This window comes from Polypterus senegalus, chromosome 13 (genome assembly GCF_016835505.1).
Source record: "Polypterus senegalus isolate Bchr_013 chromosome 13, ASM1683550v1, whole genome shotgun sequence".
Classification (NCBI taxonomy): Eukaryota; Metazoa; Chordata; class Cladistia; order Polypteriformes; family Polypteridae; genus Polypterus; species Polypterus senegalus.
This window is the reverse complement of record NC_053166.1, coordinates 105,886,232-105,908,774: the sequence shown is the minus strand read 5'-3', so window position 1 is coordinate 105,908,774 and position 22,543 is coordinate 105,886,232. Positions and strand designations below refer to the sequence as shown.

The following is a 22,543-nucleotide window of genomic DNA, read 5'->3' as shown; positions in this document are numbered from 1 at the left end:
CTTCCAACAAAGGCCCATTAATAAAAATAATACATCTCAGATTTTAAGAGTAAGTGGCGGGAAGGCTTTACAAGTAAAACCTTTGCTTCCTGCTATAGTTTCATTTATCCTTCAAATCTTAGGCCTGCTTTTATGTAGTGTGCTCTTAAGCATAAACCTGTAAGGTAATATATGACTTTATATGTCAAAAGGAGGATATTAAAATGATCTGTCTGCCTATGTAGACTGAAGTAACATGCTCATACTACTTAATTTTATAGATCTTATTGTCAAATCAAGAAATCTTAAACAGTACACTGATAGTAAAGTATTATAGCAGTCAGTTCTGCTTGAAATTTACATAACATAGCATTCCCAAACTGACTTATTTCATTTCAGGTCACAGGGACTAAAGTCTGTTCTGGCAGCACTATGTGAAAGATAGCAGACAGTCCTGAACAGGAAAGTAATGTTACTGTTTTGTTCTACCAAGGAATGAACTAGCTTTCCTTTAAACTAAATGTTAAGATAGGTACTTAACTTTGAGATATTTCTAAGCTGCCAAATGCATATCTTAGAAAGTTTGGAAATATAATGATTAAAAATGGTTGTGTACATGAGTTCATGCTGTTCAAATTGTGTTATTTTGCTAATTCTAGAATTACTAGTTGTTAAAAGAGCTCGTTTCTTCAAATTTAAGGATAAGTGATTTTTCAATCATCTAGTGGTATAACTCACAAATACAGTTAGTTACAAAATTAAAATACATAATTCAGATTGTATCAATGAAAACAGTGGATTGTTTTCAGCACAGAAATAAAAGTTGATGTCTGTTTTAAAATGACCTCTTCTAATAGCTACATAGAGTGAGAATAAGGAATGAATCAGTCAACGCAGGGAATACAATATACGGTGCCATACAAAGACTGGATTTGTTGTAAACTTAACTGAACATAATGGTATATAATGTAAAAATGTCATATAAGAGCATAATGTATTTTATACGATAAGACAAGGAATAAGGTGGAGGTTGTTTAAAAAAAATATATGCAATGATTAAAAATCTTTTTTATTTCATTCACAGAACTAATATCAGATACACAATGATACAAGGGAAATACAAAAAGCAAAAAAGTTTACATACAGTATATTTCTTTATTTTTCCCCAAAAACAGTCAGCTGCCATAGAGTTGAGTCTCGCAATCAACGTTAAGAAATATTTTAGAGACCGATCAAATGATGGTGTCCATTTCAGTTCGGGGGCTGGAAATACCAGTTTATGTTTTCAGACAGTTTTCCATTTCAGCACAACAGATGAGTGAAAACTTAATCATCAGCCAAAAACAAGACTTAATTTTCCGTTCCCAGTAATGAGAAGTGAAACATTTTTACTGTTTATTTTAATACTTTGGCAATGTATGCACACACAAGTTTAATATAATGATACAAGACTTAGTAAGAAACTCCAGCCTTAATTTGATCAGTTCACAAATCCACTGTGTGCTTCAGTAACTACATTAAATGAGATATGAAGAGCACCTGTACTTAACTGAATTTGGTTTCAAAAAATACTATTGTTTAGATAACTGACAAGTATTCTCCATCAGAGTTACTGGGCTTAAAACTGCAGTATTGTGTTACATAAATAATTTATTCTTGCATTGATAAAAATTTGAAAGTGATTAAAAAATTTGAACACAGCTTTACTGGAAGACTAGTTTTATTGAAGGATGTACCAATTCTTACTAATTTGTAGAGCATTGGATTATCTATTACTAAAATGAACCACCAGTTAGTATCCTTTTTTTTTTAACTATAGCAAAAACACAAAGAACAAAAATTATACTCGCATTGACCAAATAAGGTATAGTGACTGGTCTTGGTTTTAAAAATCAATAATTTTAAGCATTTAATGAATACATGCTAATAATTCAAAAGATGAGACTATGCTTGAATAAAAAGAAAACTACATACTACAAACAACAAAATAGTCAGCAGTTAAATGTTGGTATTTTGGTCATTTAAAAAGTAGTTTCAGTAACAAGTAGGTGTTATATCTGTTTTATAAGTAAAAACAAAGCTATAGTATTTTGTGTATTTGTATATTATTTTAACCTTTTCAATTTGTGATTTTTTTTCCAAAAACCTGTGCACTACAAAATAAAAGATAATAAATTCAACTGTTTACTGTAACCCAGCAATATGTTCAATCCAATATAGGCTTTGTTGGCTTAACTTTTAAGAAAATGTGTGACAAAGATAGCAGTAATTCCAAGTTGATAATATTTTAAGACACAGTTTTACCCTTGTAGTTTTTATTTATTAAAAAAAAAAAGCATACACGTAGCCTCAAACATTTGAGCATCAGTTTGTAAGACACCTGCATTAATAATGTTGCTGCATTAGACTGTATTCTTGTGTACCTTATACAGTATATTAACTGGAGGCTAAAGGGAAACAACAGTGTCAGGGTGACTTGCGATGAAATTCTAAAAATAAGAATGACAATTACCTAGGAGTGCAATCATAATAAAAGCAACAATGCACCCAAAGCCTATAAAAGTGATTTTTTATATTTAATGAAAAGGGTAGCTTCCGCAATTGCAAGTCATTGTTAAGTCACCACAAAAATGCATTACTTTGTGTCATTTTAAACATGCTTCATGACTTCCACAAGCATTTTGAGCCTTCTATATGTCTGGTGCTTCTCTTGATACAGACAGGGCAGAATACAGTAACTTTTCTCTCACCTTACAAAATTCACTTATGTGTTTAAATGTTGAATGCAGATTGGTGTTAGACTCCAAGTAATTTAACAGTTTATTTCTGGGCAGCTATTGCTACTCTATATAGTCACTATTGTACATTAACTCTGTTGAATTTTGGAGGATGGCTACCAGGCGTTTGGCAGTTGAGAAAGAGAAATAGTGCTAGCTGTCTCTACACTTGTAACAGAAAGGCTTTCAATTCACAAGCAAACTATGGAGCCTTTTTTTTTTTTTTACTTACTTCATTCTTCAAAATTTACTTTTCAAGCCTATTTTCACTGTGCATTTCCATTTAGTATTGCAATGCTCTGTACATCTTTTTATCACAATTTTACAGCACTAAAGTTTGTCCTAGAATTATACTTAAATAGATTTACTGCAATAAAAGGACATCTCTCCCATTAATATCTTTTAAATTACAAGTTTGGCACATTTTTGTGTTTGCCATTTAACACTTTTGTGCTTTCTGCTTTTATCCTTGTCCAAACTCAAAAATAACTGCTTCTATCAAGCTCAATAACACTGAAATACTGATAAACAAAAACATAAAGAGGCAAAAATACAAATGAAAATCATAAATGTTAAGAAGCTGGATAGCACAATTTGAAAGATAATCTTGTTTATGATTGAAACATTAGTGCATTCAGGATTGGGCTGATTGATTTAAAATAATTTGCATTTTAAAAAGCATGGGTGACAACAACAGAATAGACTAATAATGAAATCACTAATACAAAGTATAACCTCATGTAAAATATTTTTCTTCAGTCTTTAATAATTTACAGAACAATTCTGCATAATACATGTATATTTTTTTTTTGTAAAATCTTTAAATGACATGATGCATTAAAACACAGCAAAACAAATCTGGGAGACATCCATGTGAAGATAGTAAACATAAGAAGGTGGCTAAAGCAGCATGCTACAGTAAGGATGAAGGAGGACAGGAATCAAAACGGGGGTCTGGCTGTCAAGAGAAATGTATCAAAACTGATCAATCACAGATGCGCAACCTAATAAAAACCAGAGTTGTCACTCTCGTTTCCATGCAAATCCCATTTGGCATTTTTTGTGTGGAAAGAAATGAAAATAAAAAAAAAAAAGTTATTTGCTTTGATAGACACTTTTAATATCTATGAGTATTCAAAACATCTAAAATGAAAGTCTGTTGGGTTCAAATTGCAAGCCTGGCAGTTGTCCAAGTAAAAACATTTTCCCTATGTCAATATGGATTTACCTCTTGGTACTCCAGCTTTCCTCCTACATCCCCAACACAGACTGGTTAGGTTATTTGGCAATTCCGAATGATTCCCTGTCTGAGCTGAGCATAGGTGTTTGCATGAGTGGGCCCTGAGATGGACTAATGTCCAGCTTCCATCTCCCAGATTTCCATCAACCCAGAAATTCATAAAGCAAGTTTAAGAAAGAAGACAAACATTTCAAGCCATAATTACAGTTATAAACGCCCATGGTACTGTGAATAAATATTAAGAAATCAGGTTTGGTGATATGTCTAATAAGGGAAGTCAGTCTCTAAATTAAGATCCGCAGTTCGATAATGGAATTCTTTTTAAATTCCTGTGCAAATCTAGCTGTAACACTGGTACCATACCTTAATTGTTTAAGCTGCAAATTAGTAGCTCATTTAGCATGTGTTTTTGCCATTTTAAATTACCAAGCCGAGACCTGCTTTAATGAGGACAGAAAAAAATATCCAGCTGTATTAATTCATGAATTTTCTGAATTGTTGAACCAATTCCAGGTACAAGAAACGAGGGAGAAATAATACAAATTGTGAACCTGCATATTGAATAAGAAAAGTTAAATATGCAACAATTATATATTTTGTTGATTAAACTTGGATTTGTTGTTGGGTGCGACTTGCAGAAAAACTCTATAGTCTTGTCACACATTCATTAGAGTATGCTATGAACCTGAGTAAGACACCTCTTCTTTCTGGGATAGTTTTAAAACTATGTATCTATGCTTTCTTTAATACACATATAAAATACTTTAGGGTGGTGTTTATCATTAATCTGCTATATAACAGGTCTTCTAATTAAGTGAAATTCATTTATTAGAGTACAACACCATTTAGAATGATATCTTGGGGGCAGGAAGCATAAAAAAGGAAAACCCAAAACCAATCTAATGCAGCCATGATTGACTTTGCTTTAACAACTGTGCAAAGATGCGCTGTATGCTACTAGTCATGTGCTTATTCAGCATTTATGGTTAAGAAACACCACTGAAACCTGGCTCTAAGATATTACAGAATTAGTTGAATAGCTGCTAGCCAGCAGAATGTGGTCATCACAAGCTACATAAATCTTTGTTGAATTCACGGTTAGTGTGTCATAGAAGTACAGAAAGTAATATCTGATTGAAGATATATCAAAGTAAACTCTACTTTTATCAGATTGTCAGCTGACAAAGTAAGCACTTCTCTGCATCCCACAGGAAATGCTTAAGAGAAATGCCAACCTCATCATACCCACATGATGATATTGCAGAAGTTGGAATTTGATGCATTTATTGGCTATCTTTTTGTCAATCTATATCATAGATATAAGACATTGTTAAAAAATTCTAGTTGTGTTTGAACAGATACAGTACAGTTTGGGTTAATGCTGGAAAAGGAATATTAAGCACAATCATTTCAGGTGAAGAAAGGTCTCAGGAACGGTACAGTAACTACAGAGACCTGTCATTCTAATTATTTAAAAAGACTTACTTGGAGCGAACATGTGTGGGATTGGGACAGCTGTGACAATAGGCTAACAGCGGACTCTGGGAAAATCATTGCACATTCCTCTTCAATAAAGTTTGTTATTGTACTAGAATTCAGTCCCTTGATTTGTTAGATCCATTTTGAACCTCCACCTCTAACTGTCATTTAAGGATTCATACATAAAGAATAACAAATTTATCAATAAAAATATATATATTTTGCTTGCAGTAGAGATTTAAATACCTTTCCCTGCAACCCCACTAGCAACTCAAAACATTGCCTGCATCATAATGCAGAATAGATTAAAAAATTTGCCCTTTATTGCAGTTCTTCACATGTTGTTGTGTTCAGCAGATTAGTCGATAAAACACCCAGCAGCCAAATGTCACCCAATGGCTGGCCCAGCTCAGTTCTGACCATTTTTGAATTGTGTATGACGGTGCATAACCCTACAGAAGAAAAGGAAAACAGTTGCTTTAGGTTAAAGAATGACACATGGGTACTAATTTAGTACAGTCACAGCTAAGAGCGTCCCATGTTTCTCAAGAAGCATTATTTCCTGAAGTTAATGGATATATGTTGTCACACACGTGTGTATGGGAGGCAGCTAAAGGGCTGAAATGAGGGTAATTCCATGCCAGACTATGAGGTGGCAGAGTGCACTAACCCTTTCTCCCTTTGCTCTGCAGAACAATTATGGGAAATTCAGCCTGGCCCTGATGACGCCACTTCCGGTCCTGGGCCAATTACACCACTTCTGCTTCCAACCTTGATGACCTAATTTCCAGCTGCGACCCCGATGAACTCACTTACTCTGCCTGAACATTAAACCGTCATTTTGTTTCACCCACTTCACTTTTGTTTTGGACTCGAATCTGTATATAACATGCATCTACATGCCTTCCTTTGCAAAATTGCTAACATTTTTTGTGGCATTTGTCTGTTTATTTGACAATGTTAATGACTGTGGCCCACTTTTTCTGGTACAGAATTTCTTTAGGACATATTAAAACTGAGCTTTAAATGTGTCTTATTTGGAAATGTGTCTTATTTGGAAATGTGTCTTATTTTCATAGCCTTATCAGTAATTATTTCAGCAATTTTAATAATTTAACTATTCAGTAACTTCAATTAGTTACTGTACCACACTGAAGGTTACTTATTTTTGGAGTCATTTATTTGATTTATAGCACCTTGTAATGATACAGGAAGAGGAAAAGCAAATACATAACAGTCAAATTTTGCCCTGCATGTGTGTTTAGTTATTTTCCAATGCACATGTAGCATTTACTTGCAGAATTGTATAAGTAGCATCTCTACTGATACTACACTCCTGTGCTACTGCTCACGGTGCTAAAAAACAAAAATTAAATAGTTTGAACCAGATTTTATTTTTCATGTTTCTTTGCTGGATTTGCCTTGAAATGAAACTAAATCTTGTGAGCACATTTCTTGGCATAATGATATCAAAAAGAAATCTGTACCTCTTTCCTTCAAATACTATTACTTTCTTAGCCTGGATCCTATTTACGGCACCATGTACTGAAATCATTATGGCTTCGTGAGTACTTTTTTCCCCTTTTTTAAACAACATCTTAAAAGTGAATATGCATAAAATACATTTAGAACTATAGCAAACTTGAGGTAGGTGGATAAGTAGCTCTTGCCAATCTGTTCTTGTTAAAATACACAAGTAGAAAGCTGAAATGAGTGTATTCAATTTCAATGCATTAGGTGTGAAATAATTCCCTCCCAACCCCCCATGCATGCATGCTCTACAATATCAAGAACAAATTTAAATTATTCAAGTAAACAAAAACAAGAAACCAATGGAAGTGAACAGCTGGAGGAGCTGTTGAATTGAATTATTTTTAATCAGAGCTAAAACTTGCATAAAATAAGACTTAAAAATTATAAAACAGGATGCAAAATTGGTTAAAACCACTCTGTCATTTGTTTGTTCATTTCGTGTCCCTATTTATTCCAAACAAGGGCCATGAAATCAGAATCAAATCTCAGCAGTAGAAAATAGATTTGAATTCAGAGCTGAACTATAGGACAACAGCACATCCAACCCAGCCAACTGAAATAAGAAACAAAGGTCCCTCCACATTATGTTGTATAATACAGCATGTAGTCCTGGAGCTCACCGTTTGTGTTCAGTCTCAACTCACCTCTTCGCCTTCCACATCATCCACTGATGCATCAAATAAGGAGCCTAGATAAGCCAAGTGAAAGACAGCAAGCATGCCAAACCCAACATTGGTTGCCCGTACCCAGAGATTCTGCTGAAGACAAAGTTGTGTTAATATAGCAAAATATACAAATACAAAGTCTGCTTCATCTTTATTGTTTATAAAAATGTACACTAAAAGTGAAAACATCTATCTATATAATTATAAAACATAAAAGTAAAACAATAAAATGTCCAGCGTCCTCTGCGCATAATGTCAATCAGTGTCCACAGCAGGGTTGGATTGTCCAATGAACAAAGGGAACAAAAAAGTCACAAAGAAATAGAGATGTGAGGGCTAGCAAATTCAATGAACAAAGGTCTCTAAATGTACAAAAAAACGTCCCTTCCTTTTCTTTAGTATAACAATTTGCTTTACATCTAAAAGTATTCATAAGCTCTTTAAAAGATGCTGAAATGTCATGGCAATGCAGAAAACGTAAAACTAATTAACATTTTAATGTGCAAGGGATTCAAAGCTTTTGAAAGTGCCCATTACATTAACTTATTGTATTTTTCTCCACAGCATCTGTCCAAGATGTAAACTGCAGCCCATTGGCTGTATACAAATTTTGCCACACATATTCTTCCTGTGCGTATTTGTCATCACACACTTTTGTAAATGTGCCCTAGAAAGATGGATTGGTTAGGAGAGTTATTCTGGTCTCACTCCTTTTACAAGACCACCCACGGCCACCTTTATGAGCAGATAACGGACAGATTATATACAAAGATACGGAGAATACTTGATTTTATTATTCCATTGTCCTTTGGGACAAATAAGCTGCTCTTGTAGCACAGTATATCAATAAGGCACTTTTGAGTGACTTGTTTATTGTGTTTTGAATCAGTCTTTAAAGCTAAGACCACCGCCAATTAAGTTTTTGAGAGACCATGTAATCTTGCCTCCAAAAAGAACATTATTTTACAAGGAGTTTGTTTACCGTCTTGTATTGGTGTTTACAATCTGGAGGACAACGTCTGGACAAGATGCAAGCATTCATAATGACAGAAAGTCGCTTTCGAAGAACTGAAAGGAAAAATATAAATAAAATGACATTTGTTATTCAAATGTAAAAGACAGGTGAATTTATATAGCACCTTTCTTAAATTGGTCAACTTTTCAAAACACCATATTTATTTGTTTTGTGCATCATTATATAGTATAAAAATACATCCATCCATCCATCTTCCAACCCATTGTGTCTGAACACAGGGTCATGGGGGTCTGCTGGAGTCAATCCCAGCCAACACAGGGCGCAAGGCAGGAACCAATCCCGGGCAGGGCGACAACCCACCGCAGGACAAACACAGCCACACCCACACACACATTAGGGACAATTTAGAATCGCCAATCCACCTAACCTGCATGTCTTCGGACTGTGGGAGGAAACCGGAGTACCCGCTGACACGGGGAGAACATGCAAACTCCACGCAGGGAGGACCCGGGAAGCAAACCCGGGTCTCCTAAATGCAAAGCAGCAGCGCTACCACTGCGCTGCCCTATAAAAATACATTTCAAGGTAAATTCTTTAAAATGAGACAAGGAAATGATGCACACAGGAACACAAAAGGATAAAAGCAATCAATAACATTGTCATAAGCAAAATTAAAAAGCACTTGTGAAAAGTAAAACAATAGATTGAGTGTTTATGAAATTCCCACTTGATGAGAACAGAGCCTCAGATAAAGTTCAGGGGTATTTTTGTTTCTTAACACATCTAATATTGCTGAATTCTGATCTATATTAATCTTACATTTTCACTACAAAATGGTAACGGCAATGCAGCCTAAACTATCTATTGAAAATAAACATCCATCCATCCATTTTCCAACCCGCTGAATCTGAACATGGCACAAGGCAGGAACCAATCCTGGGCAGGGTGCCAACCCACTACAGTGAAAATAAACAATGTTTATTTATTTAATTTTATTGTAATCACACAACATTCCACACAAATAGATCATTTTTTACAAAAATAGGATCAAAAACAAATCAACCCCACCCCTAAAAATAAACCAATATTTAAATGATATGAATACCATATTTTTTGTCAGTGGTGGAATTTTTCAGCATATTTAATACTGCTGAATTCTTAGTTACACTATCATTCAGATAAATCAATAATCGTTGCAAAGTGGTAAAACATTAAGAGACACAATGTTTATTGAAAAATTACAAGAACTAATAATATATCACATTTAATTATACTATTCATTCCAATTACTCTTTGTGTCAGGTAGAGAGAAAAGGAAAAAGTAGTACAATAAAAACTTGTTAAAATAAGATGTGTGTTAAAAATGTATTCATTCTACATCAGTAAACCTGAAACAGTAAAGTAGTAGAAAGATGTTTATGGTAATGGACAAGAAAAACTGCCACACTTCCAGACCTTCTAACTTCAACCATGGTGTGTTCCAGTTTTCATATACCACCAATCAAAATAGTTAATAGAAAGAAAACCTTTGTCATTTTTGATATATTATGCCAATATTTGTATGTATATTGTAAAGTAAACATATATTTAATAAATTCAGTTGCACACACCAATGATTAAACAATTTTAACGTTTTATTACTATTAAGGTATTAAATATACAAAATGTTTTGTAATTGAGGATATGCCAGTAAAACAGAAACAGTATAAAAATTATTAAGTCTGGACTGGTACTCATGGCAATGATCTTCATACAGAAGCCTGTGTTTACATTCAATGCATAAAATGCAAAGTGTGGTATATCAATCTATGTGAAATGCACTTTCCCAAAGTCACACTAGATGATGTTAAATAGCCTTCTCAAACTTGGTGCAACAGACGACACCTGTGTATGATTAATGGCAGCACCAAGCAGAGACTGAATGTGTAATACTGTATACATATTATTCAGAGCATCAATGCACAGGTCAGTGCTTTTCAATGACATTGACCAATCATATTGTGCAATTAGACATTCTGATGAGGGCAAACTCCTTCAGCAGGACTGACATTGAAGCATCACACAAGTAGCAGAAGCTGCAGGTTTCTTTTTTGTTGCTATATATGCAATGATACATTTGCATATGCTAAATGTACCATTCTAGTAATTATAAAGTTATATTCTTGTATATATTTTTCAATTGCTTCCAAATGTGCATTATATAGCTATTGAAAGCTTACTTGTTTTAAGTGTTTGAAGTAAGACATTCACAAAGTATGTTTACAATAAAACTGGGAAATTCAGAGTATTTATTTTTTATTTTAATGAACTCATGATATTTAATTAAGCAATGAACACATTCAGAACTGAAATGTACTTTGACATGTCTGTTATGGATAGTTAGGCTGCACCTCCCACTTTTATTGAGGAAGCCTTCCTTTTTTGTATGTGTTATTACAGATCGACTATTATTTCTTGGTCTGCTGAAAAGACTTCCACTGTATCTGTTACATGTGCTTCTGTTTTATTACAACTGAAACTCTACATTTTTCTAGGCTGTCCCATAATACATCATGCTTCCCTTCAGTTTGAAACACAAAATCACATTACTCAATCTTTATATATTTCACTCTCCTCAGTGCTTGCCAAACTGTGATAGATATTATCAACGATATGTTGTTGGGGCTGCTTAAATCTCATGAGTGTACACATAATCACAGATTGCCCAAGAACATCTTGAGTTAATGATAAACAATTTGTGTTCATGGAATTGACTGAACTTTGATTGGAAAACTAGGCTTATCAAGTGTGATTTAACTCAGCGAAGTCTCAATTTCATAAGCTCACTTTGTGGAATAACTCCTAGGTCTATGAGATTTGACTGTTGAGACTGCTATTTTACTGCTCCATTTAACATTTTGATTCACACTGTTTTTGTTGTTGATATTAAGATTTCCAAACTAGGCCAGGAGAATATTAGAAAACAGATTGAATACAAGATTTAAAAAAGACATAATGGATTCACAAAAAAAAGCCTTTCTCAAACAGTAGGGGTGCTGGTGACCTTTTTTGCAGATGGCTTCTATGTTTTCTTTAAAAGTTAGTTGTGAGTCTATAATTGTCCATTGATACTTATTACTGTCAACAATCTCCACTGCCTGGTCTTCTAAAATCAATTAGAAATTACTTAGTTTTGATAACATTTACATATAGAAATATGTAGCCCTTTAATGACCTTTTGGGCACAGCCATCAACAGTATGTCTGTCTGCAATGAGAGTGTCGACCTTGTTGAAAGTTTAACTTACCTCAGCAGTGAATTAATGTCTCTGGTGATTCTTCCTACGAAGACAGTAGACAGATTGGGAGAGGATTGGGAGAGCATGGGGATGGGGGTCACACAGTCAAGAGAATGGGGTGTGTGAAGTCTTTAGATTTCTGGTGCTTCCTGTTTTGCTATATGGTTGTGAGACATGGATGCTATCCAGTGACTTCAGACTAAGACTGGATTCCTTCATTACTCTGTCTCTTCGGGGGAATCCTTGGGTACTGCTGGTTTGAATTTGTGTCAAATGAGCAGTTGCTCATGGAGTCCTGAATGTGGAACATTACCTGCATTGTGAGGCAGTGTCAGTTACGGCACTATGGCAATGTGGTGAAATTCCCCCGAGGGTGATATGGCTTACAAGATCCTCATTGTTGAGGACCCGAGTGGCTGGACCTGGCCAAGGGGACACCCACATAAGCATTAAACTATGGAAGATAGACAGTAATTTCCGGAGGATGGGACTGGAACGCGTGTCTGCCTGGAAGTTGCCAACCAGGATGCCAAGCGGTTCCATTGTGTGGTAGGTGTGACAACGAGCTATACCAGTGCATGCTCACCAACCTGACTTGACATATAGAAAAGACTCATCACACCAGTTAACGAAATAATTTGTCACTGGGCCATGACTGATTTCATTCTCATTTACTAGACTAACAATCACTGAGTCCTCAGCAAGTTTTAAGATGAACCTGTTTACAAATTTACTGTGACAACCATTTGTGTGCAGGATGTACAAAAGAGGTGAAACAACACAGCCCTGACAGGACCCAATGGTTTAGGACAGCATGTCAGATGGACAAAAACTGACATTCACATTGAGTTAGGTCTTTTAAAAATTCAGCCACCATTTAAATTTAAGTTCAATTTAAAATCTTTTATAAGTCTCACTACGGGTTGGGCGGCAGGGGGATTTGGGTTGGTGGGGGAATGGTTTCTGCTGTTAAAAGCTGAAAAAGCCTACAAAAGGAGCATTGCATGAGTCTTGGTAAGTGTTATATTACAAATAAAGCAAAGTGACGATGGCATCCTCTCTACTTCTATTAGACTGGTAGGCAAACTGAAATGTACAGTATTTAATAAACTGTGAGTTTTCCCTATTAGCTTCTTCTTTACATGTTTTTCATATGATTTCTTTAACAATTCAACAGTGTTGTGCAACCATATAAGATTCTCAAATAATATAAAAACCAAGAAATTTAAAGGTTTTCACTCTATCCATCTCCAGCACATCGGTGTACAGTGGTGTGTGCTGTGCCCTCCATTTCCATGGTTCCTCAATCATTTCCTTTGTTTTACTCACATTTAAGGTGAAGTTGTTGTTCTGACACCATGTTTATCAGATTTCCCACCTCCCTCCTCTAGGCTATCCAATGCCTGTGGTATCATCAGCAAATTTGATGATGCTAGTGTTATTTTGGAAGGCAACATAGTCTTTCTTGAAGAGGATATAAAGAAGGAGGCTTACCGCACAACCCTGAGATGCCCATGTATTTAAACCTGAGGTCTGCCTGTTTCAAAATCCAGAACCCTATCATGGATAGTGAATGGCAGACCAAGGGTGAGGAACTTCTCCCTTAGTTTTGATTGTATCATTGTATCAAATGTAGAGTCACTATCAATTAATTGCTTTCTTACATAACTATTCTTGTTCTCAAGGTGTGAGAAAACTATATGTATGGCAACAATGACAGCATCCTCTCTGGAACATTTTGCTCTGCAGGCAAACTGAAATGGGTTTACAATGACAGGAATGATGCTTTGCATGCAAGTCATTCCCTGTCCTTTGTAGAATTTCATCAGAATGCAAGTCTGTGCCACCAGTTAATAGTCAATGAGACAAGTCACTGTGCTGCTGTTCACAACATGTACAAGGGTAGTTCTGAAGCAAGCAGGGATTGTGGCTTGTACAAGGAACAGATTAAATATGTCATCAAAGATCTCCAGCAACACCAATGAACAAGTTCTGAGTATATGCCCAGGGATTTTATCTGGACCCATCATTTCTGTGGGTTTATTCTGCTCAGAGTCTTGAACATATCCATTGTTGAGACCATGAATGGTGGGTTTTGCATATCCCCAACAACCAGCCCACTGTGGCCTGTTGTAAAGGGTCTTGAAGTGAGCCTAAAAGCCATTCAGCTCATCAGGCAATGTGACATAGCCATTGAATTCTCCCTGTTTTACTCTAATTGTGAAATCTATTGCAGTCCCTAGCACATGTACTGGGTGTCAGCATAAAACTCCAGTTTGAGTTATCTGAAATGCTTACCATATGCAGTAACATATTCAAGTCAAGTCGCTTGCAGTATGCTAAACAAGTAAATTTCCGGGGACCTCATAATACAATATTATGCCGCTATTAGATCAGGATATAATATAATACTTTAGAAACAAAAAAATTGCAAATATTACAATACAAATCATCAATATATTGCAATTTATAATTTGCTCTTTATTTTACTGAAATTAAGGGTACAATGTTTACTCCAATTAATGGAAGTATCTCAGCAGTCTTTAAGGAAATAGTCAGTTATTGTACATAAACCACATCATAAATCATAAAAAATACCTCTGGATGAGTTCTTGTAAGTCATGTAAGCCCTTATGTTTGTAGTAAGGTTATCCATCAATATACTGTAATTGTGAATATAATGTTCACAGAAAATTATTGAACATTGAACAAAAACAAACCATGGACACTGTTCAGTTCTGAAATACTGATACAAGTTTTAAATGAATTAACCACAGGGGGAAATATTCCTGTGAAGTTTTGCACTTCCAATTTTTTATTTTACTTTGGTTCAGCTCAGGCCGCATTTGTACTCCATACTGACATGAACTTTGGCACTGACAACAGAAAAGACACCGTAATTAGATGTGCAGAGTAATTGATTATATTAGGAGAAATAAAATGTATTTGCTTGTTTTGTATTAATCTCACTCTTCACTCTAACATTGACAAATATACGAGAAAATGAACCCAGACACTCAAATGTAGACACATTTGGTATTTTGCTGCAGTGCTGTTTTCACCATCTGTAGAAATTTAGAAGCAATTCATGTTTTTCTTATGCAAGTACAGAGAAAATTCTATTCATTTACAGATGGCAGAAGGCAGATATTAACACTGCAGAAGAGACTCCAATACCTATAAAAAATAGAGATACCTATCCTTATTTTTGATGGCATATCACATTTTTCATTATGTGGCATTTTTCTATCTATACATACAATGCATTGATTGCTTTTAAGGTGCAGCTACTGTACCATACAGGTTAAACAGCTAAGAAATGAACCTCAGTTACAAATGGTCCAACTGAAACTGTTTTATTAAAGCAATTTTTTTACTTGATCAAAACCAAGGGACACAGGAACAAGAAAATTAAGGTGAAGATTTCCATAGGGACTATCCAGGTTAACTGCAACCTCCATTTCTTAATTTTAAAACCACTTTAATTTTTATCTACACACAGAATCTAGATAAAAAAAACCTATACAACATTAGGCGTGTGCATGTACATGCTAATTTTCATTAATTTCAGGGGAAATCAATCTCTCATGAGGGTAGTTGCAATGCGGATCAAAGTCCTCACAAGGATCGGAATAACATGCACATTCCCCACATATAATGATTGGGCCAGGGCTCAAATTCACATCCCAGGAGCTGTTAACACTGTGCCATCTTGTTATTTATAATTAAGTTAATTGTGTTAATATTCTCATATTCTAAAGTCTGCTTATTTAAATTGAAGGTTGCAGGACCACATGTTGGGAGTACCAAGTGGAAGGAAGAAAGTAGTCTAAGAGTACCACTCCATCACATGGCCCACTCACACACACAGACCCATACTCACACTGGGTAAATTTAGAATTGCCAACTAAACCAACTAACATATTGTATCTTTGACACATGAGAACAAACCTAGAGTACTCAGAGAATAAACCACACAGACAAACTCTGGAAGTAGGATGAATAAAGAGGTATAGCTTAGCCATTGTACTGTTCTAGCTGTTAGTGAACTAATTTAATTATTGGAATACATAAACTAAAACACTGAGTTTGCTGCTGTACAGTATCATATAGGGATAGTGATAAAGAGGTTGTTAAAATTACCTAAAGGAGAACCACAATGTCTTTGTGTTATTAAAAAAAAACAGCTTGTGTGTTCATACCGTACTAATAAATTTTACATTCTGGAGTATGATTCAAACTATATATTAACAGTCGAGTTACAGTATACTTTATCTGTGTAAAGCAAAAGATAATAAAACTTAAAGATACATTTTTTCTCAAACCTTGCCTCACTTCCACTATCCATTTCAGGCTTTTGATGCACCTCACTAGGACAAAAGATATTAGGCATCATGAGAAATATGAAACCAGTGCAAACAGCTGCAACACTTACCATACTCAACGTATGTAATGAAACCCAGAGAAAGAAGAATTGCACCCAGGTGAAAACTCAAACCCTAATATGAAGAAAGGAATAGGATATGCGAAGATCAGATTTTCACAAAACTATTAAAAAACACAGGGTTTTTAAATATTTGCACAGTAAATAAATTAAAATATTTTACTCATATGGCTCAACAGCAAAACATTACTATTACAATTGTGTTGCAACTTGTCTACGTGCCTAAAAATAAAGGTCACGGTCACTTCTAAATACTCCACAACAATTTTACCCAGTTTGAACATGCCTCTGAAGCAGATGTTTCACAGTTTTAAAGCCTTTTAGCATCATTTTACTTGTAATCCTTATTTAGTGTTCCCATGCATTCCTTCCTTACGAGTCCCAACATTCAGACTCTTCTTGACTGCTTTACACATTCTGTAACATGCAGCACTTTGGTTTTTCTGTCCCAAATCTTACCCTTGCCTTGGCTGATGTCTAGTGATGGTTTTATTTTAATAGATTACATACCAGCAAAGAATCATTTGCTACACCATATACATTAACATGTCATGTCATTTTGTGACCTGCTTAATTTAGATCACAGTTGCCAAGGATCTTAGGCCAAGGATCTGTGCTGGTATCCTGAAGGTTGCCGGTTCAAATCCCCGTCACTGCCAAAAGAGATCCTACTCAGCTGGGCCCTTGAGCAAGACCCTTAACCTGTAATTGCTCCAGGGGCTCTGTACAATGGCTGACCCTGCGCTCTGACCCCAAGGGGTATGCGAAAACTAACAAATTCCTAATACAAGAAATTGTATAAGGCAAAATAAAAAAAGAACAAAAGAAGAACAGAAGGCACAAGGCTGGAACAAAGCCTAGACAGGGCACCAGTCCATGGCAAAGCAAACATGTACACACACCCAAACACCAAACACACACTTGGGACAATTTAGTGTCACCAATTCACTTAATCTGGAGGAACACCTGGAGGATACCTACACAGACACAGGGAGAACATGCAAACATGCAAATCCTGGTCTTCATAGAGCAAGAGAGCAAAGGTACCTAGGTGCCATTATGTACACTAATATGATTTTTTTTGGTTGAATAAAATAACAAAACTGTTAAATGCAACAGCAAATGTGTATATTATTGCAAATAATTATCAACTTAAATAAAGTATACTTACGTGTAATAGGGCACTAGCAGAGTATGTCACCAGAATTGCAGGGAAGGTTCCCAGACTTAGGGCGCTATTGAAAACATCTGCAAGAGTGAATACAGTTTTACGGTCAACAAGCAGTTTAACATCCAGTCCAGGGTTTGAGGGGCCAAAACCTATCTCAACAGCAAGTAATGCATAATAACTTATTTTTATTTATAAAAATATATATATTAAATATGGCATAACACAATATTGCCTTCTCAAAATCCTACAGCAGGTATTAGCTTGCTAGACCCTGACTGCTAATACAGACAGAAATGCTACGTTAAGGATTTACCTGAATTATTACATTTGCTGTATTTCTTTCTTTGCAGTCGCTTATCCAATATGTACTTCAAAAGGCATATCAGACTGATGTGAGGGTGAAAATTAGGGTTAAAAAGATAGTACAGTGATCCCTCGCTATATCACGCTTCGACTTTCGCGGCTTCACTTTGTCGCTATTTTTTCCTCATACACGCTTACGTCACTACGCATGCGCTTTCTGAGAACTTTTATCTAAGCCCCACGATGGCTCCTAAACGTGCTGCTTTTTCTAAGTCTTCTGACACTAAAACTAAGTGCCGGAGGAAGATGCTTGCTATCCAGGAGAAGGTGAAACTCTTGGATATGATCAAAGATGGCAATACCCTACAAAAGCCTCCTCACACATATGAAAAGACAGCGCCAGCAACTGCCTATGAAGATGTTCTTCAGCCACGCACCCAGATACCCACTGCCTACTCTTAGTACTCCTTCAGCGGAAGAAGACAACGATGCACCTGCTGAATATACTGCACCACCTGAAGACTCTCCTACTGAGGTTGTTCCTTCATAGGTTAGTGGTTGTGTGTAAGAACTGTGTGTGTGTAATTAAATGTACAGTACAATAATCTACTATGTAAAAGTGCTCGGGATTGTCCTTCTGTCCCGTGAGTGCAGAGCGTAACGCTATTCCGCTTATCACAGACTTACTACTTGCGGCTTGCAGTACGAAGCGACGCGATGTGAGCAGAGTTCTGCTGCTCCCATCATCCACTTGCTTTTGTGCGCGATGCGCTGGAAAAATAGGCCTACACAAAATTATGTCTCTGGAAATAATTAATGTTGATGGAGTACAAATGCCTCACCGCGTAGTAAATATCAGGGGAGGATGGTGCTTGCTTATTCTCATCTATAGCTTATTTAGTGCATGAAACTCCATCTTTAGCGGTACAGATTCGGGCTGACATTGTACGACTTTGGACAGGCACTCGAGGGGATAAAAAAACTTAGGTTTTCAGGAGATGTTATGAATGGGCATTTTAATGTTCTCATTCCCTACACTTACATGCCTGATGTACACAAGGAGCTGTGGAATGGAAATTAAAATCTATTGCTAGCTTCTGTATGAAAATCTGCATGTTCTCTGTATGCCTTGGTATTATTATAACAGATAAAATAAGTGTGCTTATTAGGGTAGAGCTGCCAGTGTGGAATGCAGTTTTTGACTCTTCCCAGCTGCTTCAGCAGTGTCTAGATTATCGTCCAAGTAAGATGCCAAACGTATGACAAGTTTTCTGATAAGCTTCATTCCAAATATAAGACTAGAATTTATGCTTTCCATTGTAATCAACAAATTTTGCAAAGAATGTTCTGTGGCCTTGGATGGAACTGATCTATTTTTTTCTAAACATTCTCTTTGAAGATTCTGTAATAAAAGGTGCAGCTGACCCCCTTTGATTGGGCTTTGCTCTGAGAGCTCTGTAAGGCAAAGCCGCTCTGCTCACCAAGAAGTCAGAAATAAAAGATTCTGCTTATTAGAATTGGTGTCTGCCTGCTATTTGTTTGAACCTTCGTCCACAGAGCGCACACAAATTGAGGATAAAAGTCGGTCGCCTTAAAAGGCGGGTGAGCCAAGTAATAATATATTTGTTACGTCTAATATGTCTTATTTTCTCTTATTTTGTCTAATATATTGGGTAATACGAGTGTAATGGTGACTAAAGTGTGTTATTTCATGTCTAAAACGTATTTAGAAGGTCGTAAACAGGTTTTCTATACTCTAGCTGCAAAAATATTCGATTTATAAATAAAGAATCCTACTTCGCGAAAATTCATTTATCACGGTAGAGTCTGGAACGGATTAACCGTGATAAACGAGGGTTCACTGTAATGCACAGTGTGTTCACTGATATAGACCATAATTTAAACCAGATGAAAACTGGAAACCCCAAGTAAGTATGAAATTTTTTGTAATAAAAATGAAAAAAAGTTAATATTGGATTTTTTTACATAAGTAAATATTTTAAAGAGGTAAATGCTAAAAACCCATTCCACACCACCACCTTGAACACACATACACAAACAGAAAAATGTTTCCATTTTTACCCAAACAGATCTAAACGTAATATTTTAAAACCTGAAAAATAATGTGTACATTACACACACACACATGCCATACAGTATATATTTTATAAAATTTGTATAATATAGTAATATGTATGCTACAATACAGTAATTGCTGGAATCTGCTGAACATTATATACAGTATAATAAAAATAAACCTTATATTTGTGATTCTTATTTACTGGGCATTGGATGTTTTAAAAACACATAGAACAAGTTCACTTCAGGACACAGATTGTACTCTTTTAAATGTTCCCTGAACCCATCCGTTCATTTATTTATTTTCTAACCCATGTATTAAGTACAGAGACACAGGACCTACAGCCTATTCTGGCAGCACTGGACACAAATGTCCAGTCCATTTTAACAAAGCAATTTCATAAACTTTAATGACAAGGTTGGAAAACATTTTACTGTTAATTAAGTCAATTTTAACACTAATACCTATACGTACAGGATTTAAGCCAATGAGACATGGGCAGATTCCAGGAAGTAACTACATCCACCATCGACCGTGGTAACTCCACATTTAAAGGTCTGGACACAGTAATGTCCCTGTGAATAAAAGAACACAAGTATTGTAATCGACTCTAGCAGATTCTTTTCTTTTTAGACAGTTAAAAAAAAAAAAAACACAACTGTTCAATATTTGTCATACAGTAAATACTTAAAGGAAGGCTGCTGTCACAGGAATAATCTAATGGGTTGTTGTTACGGTACAATCTCATGTCACAGGAATAATCTAATGGGTTGTTGTTACGGTACAATCTCATGTCACAGGAATAATCTAATGGGTTGTTGTTACGGTACAATCTCATGACTAATAAACTGCTTCATTTTATTAGGCTTATCGTTTGGGAGATTTAGGAGCCCTAACATGGACAGTTGTGGTATTGTGGGGGTTGAGAAAAGAGATTTAAAAAAAAAAAAAAAACCATATGCGCTATATACGATGGAGAGCAGCAACCATTGTTCTACCAGGAAATATTCTGTTGGTCAGGTTTCTAGGCAACTTCATTGGATGAGGATGTTAGGAAATGCTGGGGGGAAGAGGAGCAGGGACACCCGGAGTGCTTCCGGGGTTGCAGCCGGCACTTCTGCCACGTGGGGGTGTGTCCATGGAAGATTGCCGGAACACACCTGGAGCACATCCGGGTGATAATTAAAGGGGCCGCCTCCCTTCATTCAGGGCGAGAGTCGGGAGCGGAAATGACTGAGCTGGATGTAAGGAGGCAAGGAGGCGGCCTAAAGGAAGTAAGGCATTGTGTGGCCAGGACTTTGGGGGTTTTGTGGTGCACTTTGTGACTGTACATATTGTAAATAAACGTGTTTGTGGGTGAAATGAACGTGTCCGCCTGTCTGTGTCTGGGCCAGCCTCCACACCGGCCAGTACTTAGATGGGAGACCATCTAGAAAAAGCTTGGGTTGCTGATGAAAGTGGTGTTAGAGATGCCAACAAGTGGCACTTATTTTGTGATTTGTGTGTGGATCCCAATGCTCCAGTGCAGGGAAACTGTGCTGTAAAAACTGTACTGTCCTTCAGATGAGACATAAAATCAAGGTCCTCTCTCTATGTGGTAATAAAAGATCCTTAGGCATCCTTTGTAAAGAGTACAGTGTATCCCGATGTCCAGGCAAAATTGCCTACCAGTTATTCTGGTCATCTAATCATTCCCAGTCTTTATTGGCTAATTATCTCTCTCACTCCTTCACCATCTAATAGCTAATATGTAATGAGAGGACTGGTGCAAAATGGCTGCCTTTGCACTATCCAGGTGTATGCTACACATTGTGGTGGTTGAAGGGGCTCCCAACTGTACTATATGTGTAAAATGCCTTGAATTATTATCATTATGATGCAACTTGGGGATTCACCCCCTGCTTGCTTTGCTCGCCATTAACCCACCCCTGGCCTGCACTACGTATATATATATATATATATATATATATATATATATATATATATATATATTATTTATTTATTTATTATGAGGGGCCGTTCAGAAAAACAAGATTGGTTCATAAATATATACATTGGTTCAGATATATATATATCGGTTCGGATATATACATTGGTTTTAATACATCCGTTCAGATATATATTTCGGTTCTAATATATACATTGGTTGGGATATATTGGTTAAGATATATACATCGGTTTGAATACATCTGGTCAGATATATACATTGGTTTAGATACATTGGTTGAAATATATAAATTGGTTAAAATAGATTGGTTTAGATATATACATCGGTTCAGATACATCCGTTCTGATATATACAGTAATCCCTCCTCGATCGCGGGGATTGCTTTCCAGAACCCCCCGCGATAGATGAAAATCCGCGAAGTAGAAACCATATGTTTGTGTAGTTATTTTTATATATTTTAAGCCCTTATTAACTCTCCCACACTGTTAACATTATTAGAGCCCTCTAGACATGAAATAACACCCTTTAGTCAAAAGTTTAAACTGTGCTCCATGACAAGACAGAGATGACAGTTCTTTCTCACAATTAAAAGAATGCAAATAGATGATCTTCTCTTCAGGAGCAGAGAATTTCAGAGAGAGAGCTCGCTCGCAAAGAAAAGCAAACAATCA

At 36.0% G+C, this 22,543-nt stretch overlaps 1 protein-coding gene across 5 annotated transcripts in view; it reads right to left on the bottom strand.

Annotated features, from left to right (window-relative positions):
- Positions 1–1,032: 1,032 nt before the first annotated feature.
- LOC120542054 (protein-serine O-palmitoleoyltransferase porcupine-like) overlaps positions 1,033–22,543 on the bottom strand; it is a 138,372-nt gene continuing 116,861 nt past the window's right edge. For 2 of the 5 annotated variants that reach the window (XM_039774168.1, XM_039774170.1), the window contains 6 exons: positions 20,399–20,499; positions 17,542–17,618; positions 16,362–16,425; positions 8,656–8,741; positions 7,653–7,766; positions 1,033–5,927 (listed from right to left, as the gene is read on the bottom strand). In XM_039774168.1, the coding sequence (XP_039630102.1) occupies positions 5,826–5,927; positions 7,653–7,766; positions 8,656–8,741; positions 16,362–16,425; positions 17,542–17,618; positions 20,399–20,499 (544 nt within the window). In that variant the 3' untranslated portion in view covers positions 1,033–5,825. Of the gene's footprint in view, positions 5,928–7,652; positions 7,767–8,655; positions 8,742–14,386; positions 15,104–16,361; positions 16,426–17,541; positions 17,619–20,398; positions 20,500–22,543 lie in introns of those variants that run through there. The other 3 variants (XM_039774169.1, XM_039774171.1, XM_039774172.1) reach the window with 2 other exon arrangements.